This window comes from Amphiura filiformis, chromosome 19 (assembly GCF_039555335.1).
Source record: "Amphiura filiformis chromosome 19, Afil_fr2py, whole genome shotgun sequence".
NCBI lineage: Eukaryota > Metazoa > Echinodermata > Ophiuroidea > Amphilepidida > Amphiuridae > Amphiura > Amphiura filiformis.
In genome coordinates, this window is record NC_092646.1 from 1,578,901 (window position 1) to 1,585,794 (window position 6,894).

A 6,894-nucleotide genomic window follows, 5' to 3' on the forward strand; every position below is an offset into this window, starting at 1 on the left:
TGCTATTGTTGCAGTGACGATCTGTGTACAGCAGATGATTTTTACTGCTTAGCAACCGAGTTGCCAGTTGATTTTTCAGCTCTCAGATCGTAAAAGACGTGACTCAAGTTGTATTGCCCCTCGTCTCGATTCAAATACATGTAGCTAATTTATAATACTGTCAGTATATAAATTCCAGATTCATGTAAAAGGTCTTATTGTTTCTTAAATACACGGCTCTTGGCTGAACCACAAGCAGGCTATGTTAGCACATCTATGACAATGACAAAGGTACCTAAATCTGAATTAATGATTTTTACGATCGTCCGGATGAGCAAATCACTGAATGGGACTTTAATTATCAACTAATTAATTTGGGCGTGAGGTTACAAGATTACATTCATAATGGCGTATCCCCCTTACGCCAACGCCACTTTTTATACACATTTTATATAAGTAAACACACCAAGAAATAATCGGCACTTGAAAATGAAAAATATACTGGCGAATCAACCTTCGTTACATTCCATGGCCTAAAATGGGTAAGGTTAGATCCGCCGTAAAGTAGAGATACATTGGGATTACACATCAGCCGAGTTGGCGTAAGGTTGGGGACATATGACCGGTGAACCAACGTCCCCGATAACAACTGAAGAAGAGGATCACGAATGTCACTCAAAATTTTTGTGTGAGTAGAATTAGTTTAAATTTATCTGTAATCACGTTAGGGACATACGTTTTGCCTATTTTCCATTCTGATGTACGTAATTGTTTTAAATTTGCAGTCTTCATTTCTTTTGAAAGTTATATAACGATAAAATCTATTTTACTACAGAAATTTCATATCAATTACAAAATACAATGAATGTCTGATTTACACAACTCGATTTATGTTGCCATTTCTTTCAACCTGATATTCTCAAAATGCTGTTTCTTAGCAGTGCCCACCTTACGCCACTATGGTATAAAGCAAACGAATTGGCAATATGTTAAGGGACTACAGATGAAGTATACAAATGCGAAAAACAACAAATTGGGCATCTTTTTGTCATTTCCGTTGTAAATTATATAAAGAATAGATTTTGAGTTAGGGGCTTTTTAGTTTTGTTGCTATTATCCCGGAATAAGAGACAATAACAATTTTTGTTGTACGGGTTGCCAGATTTACTAACTTGAATTTTCTATTTCTTGGAGTACTGTCTAATATATACACAAAACTTGAAACGAATTCATCAGGTTTGGTAATTAACGAATTAAGAGAGTTTTTCTTTTGTCAAAACCAAATTGAAGAAAACTTACTAGTAATGGTTTTGACAAAAGAAAAACTCTCTTACTATATACAAAATTCAAAAGGAAAAAACACACATATCTTCTTCAAATCTTTATTATCGACATTCAATTGAAGAAATATAATGCACCTCTCTTCATTTTTCTGAAAATAAAAGTACTGATATGCTTTATGATTTAGAGTTAGTGTATGTCGATCGATACATGTTGAAATCAGCACAATTCAGAGACACACCTTTTTGCTTTGAAATTAATTTTCTCGTTCAAATAAGAAAACATTTTTTTTTCATTAATGTCGGATAAAAATATGGCACTTGGATATACTTTTTTAAATCCTGGTGTTAAAGTTAGGCATGGAAATGTGTCTTTTAGTGTAAGATGCTTGATTCTACAATCCTCAACTTCACCCGTTTTAAAATTATTTTTTTCGCATTTCAAACTAATATAGTTCGGTAAAGAAAGATTTTCCCCACCGCTATTATAATAAGGCACATCGTGTGGGTCTATATTTTATAGTTTTGTCAGAATATTCGTTTTGATTGCACCATTTCACTCGCAACTGCCAAAATGTCCAACTCAGAAATTCATATCTAATAATTATAACCGGCAGATATTCTTCGATATTTTTATTGTGGCTTGTAAAATCATCCATCCATGTGTATATATTCGCAAGTTGATTTTGACCAAATTGGTAGTCGGAATTGAAAAATGGTGCAATCAAAACCGAAATTCTGACAAAACTATGACATATAGTCCTATATGATGTGCTTTAGAAAATATATTTCATTAGCGAATTATGGTACTTTCAAAAGCAAAAAGTTGACCCCTAAAAAGCCTAAATATCTTACCTAAATTTAACACCAGGGTTTGGGAAAATATACAGTACAAAAGAAAATTATTGCTTTTCATTTGACCAAGAAAATTAATTATGAATTGAAAAGGTTTAACTAAACATTTTGCTAATTTCAACACCCGAGTTCGATAGTTTCCAGGGCACAAAATCAATAGCGAACTGAGTGAACTATACTTCATACATACTTCCGTGATTTCAGCGTTTCTGATTGGTCGAGAGGCAGGCATAAACAGCGTTTATGCCCGGCTATCGGTCATCCCAAGCTCCAATAAAAGCCACCCCGTGATTGGCTACTAGCACTCCTCATGAATATTCAATTATGCATTATTATAATTGCTGAGTATATTTTTTCATGTGTTTGTTTACCGTCTGCATGGTTGTAAACAAGTAAATAACAACAACAACAGCATTTTTCAACATCATGGCATTCCCCAGTTTCTATTTGGGGAATATATACGACATAAAACGAGAAGTCAGCGCTGCTATCGGCGAATTAACGCCACAATCTCCATCAACAATGCCACCGCCGCCGGCTCAGCCGCGGCCGCTGGCCGCTGCAAGTGTTACAAGACCAGGGCCGCTTGGTGCAAGCAACAGAACCAAGCTAGCGGCTTCATCTGTCGCCCCCAAACCAGGTAAAAATAATGAAAATATAAATAAAATAAATTTAAAAAATATATACAATCCATGTCCATAATATATTAATAATGCACTCCGCCTTTCGGCTACAAGCACATGTGTATTTGTTATGATTAATGCGCCCGCATTGCATATTCATTCACGATCACCAAATACGGTACGGTCAAGGTCAAGAGGCGGAGCGCGAGCATACACAACATTGTACGCTTCGTGACTTGATTCATGCATGCTGTAGTAAAACATTAAAACATTTATACATATTTAACAAAGTAATTTTGCATCCTAATTCTCAATTTGTATTTTTTTCTATGAAAATTATAGGAACTACAGTGTCAAACATAAAGCTTACACTGAAGAGAGAAACCCGCCCAACAACAGCAAGTGATCATGGACATGGTTCCATTCCCAAACCCAGCTGGGTGGTACACAATGACAAACAGGCCAACGGTACATGTTTAATCAAATTATTTTAATTTAAAAGCATAGAAATAAATGAAATAAAAAACAAGCAGTCCTCTCAACAAAATAATCACTAGTTTTGGCTTGTTCGTAGTGGCAAACTTGAAGAAATTGTTAAAATCAGACATGTTGTTTTAAATAATATACTAGGCCAAGATATTTAATGACCTGACTGCCATGCCAAAAATATATATTTAAAAATACAACGGAAATCTAGAAAGTACCGGTATATGATATAGTAGGGGCTATTTTTATCCTAATTTTTTATATGTTCTGATTTAATTTAAAAAACAGTGTCAACATTAAACCAGACTCAGGGTAGATCGGACCGGCGTTGGGCTAAACTCAGTGAAGAGGATATTATTGAAATAGAAAATGCAAGAAACGAGAAAACCACTGACCAACAAACCAAGGTTTACATCAAAGTTTTCAAAGGTATTTTAATGTGATGAAACCCTATCATGAATCAATCACCGGTATACAATATATTATATATATATGTAAAAACACTAAACTTATTATTGAAGACAACAAATTTAAAATGTAAATAGTAAAGTACACCAAGAATAAAGTAAAATAAAAAATACCACAAGCATCTTAAAATAATATTAGAAGAAATTTAACACAAAAAGAATGTTTATTTTTTAAAAAGTAGACAAGGACTAGATAGTTCATGACAATCATGAGTTAGTCATATGAGTAGTATGTTTAGGCCTAGGGTTTTGGTGTTCTTTTTTATAATTTCAGAATGGTGTGCAGACAATGGTCAAGACCCTGTCTTTGAGTACTTGGAGCCACAGGAGCTGAACAACTTGTTAAGAAGCTTTTACTGTGAAGTGAGACGGAAGGATGGGGAGCATTATTCATCAGTTTCGATGCGCTGCATTCGAGCTGCGATACAAAGGCACCTCAGGAGTGCACCATACCATCGCGAGATTAATGTCATTACAGGGCCTCAATTTGTGTCTGCTAATAATGCCTATGTGGGCATCTTAAAATCCAATAAAGACCGTACCCCAGTCCCAAAACACAAAGTACCTGTACAACCTGAAGACCTCAAGAAGATGTTTTCAACTGGTGTTTGTAGTAATTTAACTCCAGTTTCACTGCAGCATATGGTGTACGTCATGATTACACTTCATTTTTGTAGACGAGGGCGAGAAGGGCTAACTACGTTGAGGAAGGATTCATTCATATTCAGATACGATGATGTAGGCACAGAGTATGCAACGATGTCGCATCTGCAGTCGACTAAAAATCACAAAGGAGACCAGACCAACGATCCTGACAACAAGCAGGAGAGGCGGATGTATGCCACACAGTCGGATCAGTGCCCCGTTGCTGCCCTGAAGCTATACTTGAGTAAACTAAATCCAAAGCAAGACAGTTTCTTTCAACGCCCCAAGAGCATGAAGAAATGGGTTCGGTCCGATACCACCTGGTACGAAGATGCCCCAGTAGGGAAGAATATCCTTGGAAACATGATGAGCACCATCAGTGACCAGGCACAGCTAAGCCAGAGGTATACCAATCACTGCCTACGTGCGACAAGTATCTCAACACTCATCCATGCTGGGTTCAGCAGAAGTGACGTGAAAACTTTGTCAGGTCACCGGTGTGATGCCAGCCTGGATTCATACTTCCAACCAAGCCGAGCCCAGAAGAGGAAGCTGTCAGACACCATCCACAATGCCATCGCTGCCTCTTCATCTAGCACCAGCATGACCAGTGTTCAAGTTCAGGGCTTAGTACCTGCTCCCTCAACCATTAGCCGTGCTCCACCAAGTCCCAATCCGTATATTAATTATGATATGCCATCAGCACAAAGCCTTCAAAGGGCAGCTCAACCAGTTAGGCATGAGGAAGTAGAAGTGCAGGCTTCATCTCATCATGAACCAGCAGAATTGGCTGCAAAGCTGTTCAAGAAATGCACTTTCAACGGTTCTGTTGTCATAAATGTGCATCAACACATGCACCGTCATTAAACAATGTTATAAACTCGGGCAGTGAACACGGTGAAGCTTACCTTTTCATGTTTTTCAACTTGATTACTGATATTCCAATTCAGCACATAGCATGTACAAATTGTGTATAGATTTCCAAGACACACTGTAGTGTAGACTGTAGATACCATTGTAACACAAGTCATGACCTCACATGGTGAAGTTTTTTCACATGTACCTGTCAGTCAATGCCCGTTCCATGGTAATGATGGTTCTTGTTCATGTGTTGATTTGTTCATGATATCCATAACATATATTCCACAGAGAAATTTAGCTTCTTGATTTTCTTTTCCAATCAGAAACGCCGAAATCACGGAAGTATGTATGAAAAATGTATTAAGAATGTGGTATTTACTCCGTGTTTTCCTGATGATTTCGATTCGTGATATTTCCGTTGTTCCGTGGTGTCTCCACGTCCGCGATGTCGAATTAATTGATTGAGTCAGCTGTTCTGACTTTTAACCAATCAGAAACGTTGTTAGACAGAAACATGTCTCGACCACTTTTAATATTCATAGGAGTGAATAGCGTTTGTAGACTTTTGATAGAAATAATATATTGAATTTTATTTAATGAGAAGTATTTTCTTGAAAAAAAAATATATCATTTGGAATAGTCTGCAAATAATTTATAAGAATAATAAATCTAACAGTGCAATATATGAAATGACAATTGAAGTATTTTCACAATGTGTTGCCGATTATTTTGTCACCCCTATGTATAAATCGTCTCGACCAAAGGCCCGATTAAAATGTCGTCGTAAACAAAGATTGCCGGGGGTAGAAAATGGGAGTGGAAAGTCGAATAAAAACCCTGTTTCCTGCACTTTAAACGGATAAAACGTGAAAATAAGGTATGTATGAACGGGGTTCATTCATATATTTTCATGACTAAACGATTGTTTTGGCCCTCGGGCCGCTGGCGGGAAGCGCTAAAGCGCTTCTGCCGCCAGCGGCCCTCGGGCCAAAACAATCGTTTAGTCATGAAAATATATGAATGAACCCCTAATTCATACATACTCGCTATATAACAGCATGCGTGATTAGTCGATAGGCGGGCATAAACAACGTTTATGCCCGGCGTTCCGGTCATAAACAAGCCGCGCGAGAACTGATGGACGCGCGCGAGTAGGATATTACGCGTCTATGTTCGCGAGCTATTTACGCAAAGCGCGAGTGATGTAGGCGATGTTCGCGCGCGTCCAAGCACGATGGACTGAGCAAGAAAACGTTTTCTTACAATTAGCGATGGAGAAACTGTTAAAAAATGATAAGGAACTGGTAGTTTTTAGTTTAAAATGATGGTATTTTTAGTTTTGGAGGGAAATAACAGCTAGCAGAATGTTGCGTATGTATGAACGGGGTTCATTCATATATTTTCATGACTAAACGTTGTTTATGCCCTCGGGCTAAAGCCCTCGGCCATAAACAATCGTTTAGTCATGAAAATATATGAATGAACCCCTAAATATTAAACATGATTCTTAGTCAGTGGGAGTGGTCTAGTTCGTAGACTCATAATCTGATTGGCCAATAGCATGATTTCGGGTGCCGTCTATCAGGCCGTAGACGACCCCACGTCATCATGAGTGTTGATAACGCGTAACACGCGTGTAGAGGTGCGAGTATGTATCGCGTTGTATGCGTAGACTAGTGCAGTACACGCAACAGAATA

The 6,894-nt window shown here is 37.7% G+C and overlaps 1 protein-coding gene across 1 annotated transcript; it reads left to right on the forward strand.

The window, feature by feature from the left end:
* Window positions 1-3,921: 3,921 nt before the first annotated feature.
* LOC140141674 (uncharacterized) lies at window positions 3,922-5,202 on the forward strand. Its single transcript, XM_072163586.1, has one exon. It carries the CDS (start codon window positions 3,922-3,924, stop codon window positions 5,200-5,202), a length of 1,281 nt encoding a protein of 426 aa, XP_072019687.1.
* The last annotated feature ends 1,692 nt before the right edge of the window (window positions 5,203-6,894 follow it).

Bases quoted from the DNA above. Each gene is read 5' to 3' on its own strand.
- LOC140141674 (XM_072163586.1), top strand. From the start codon at position 3,922: ATGTTTAGGCCTAGGGTTTTGGTGTTCTTTTTTATAATTTCAGAATGG.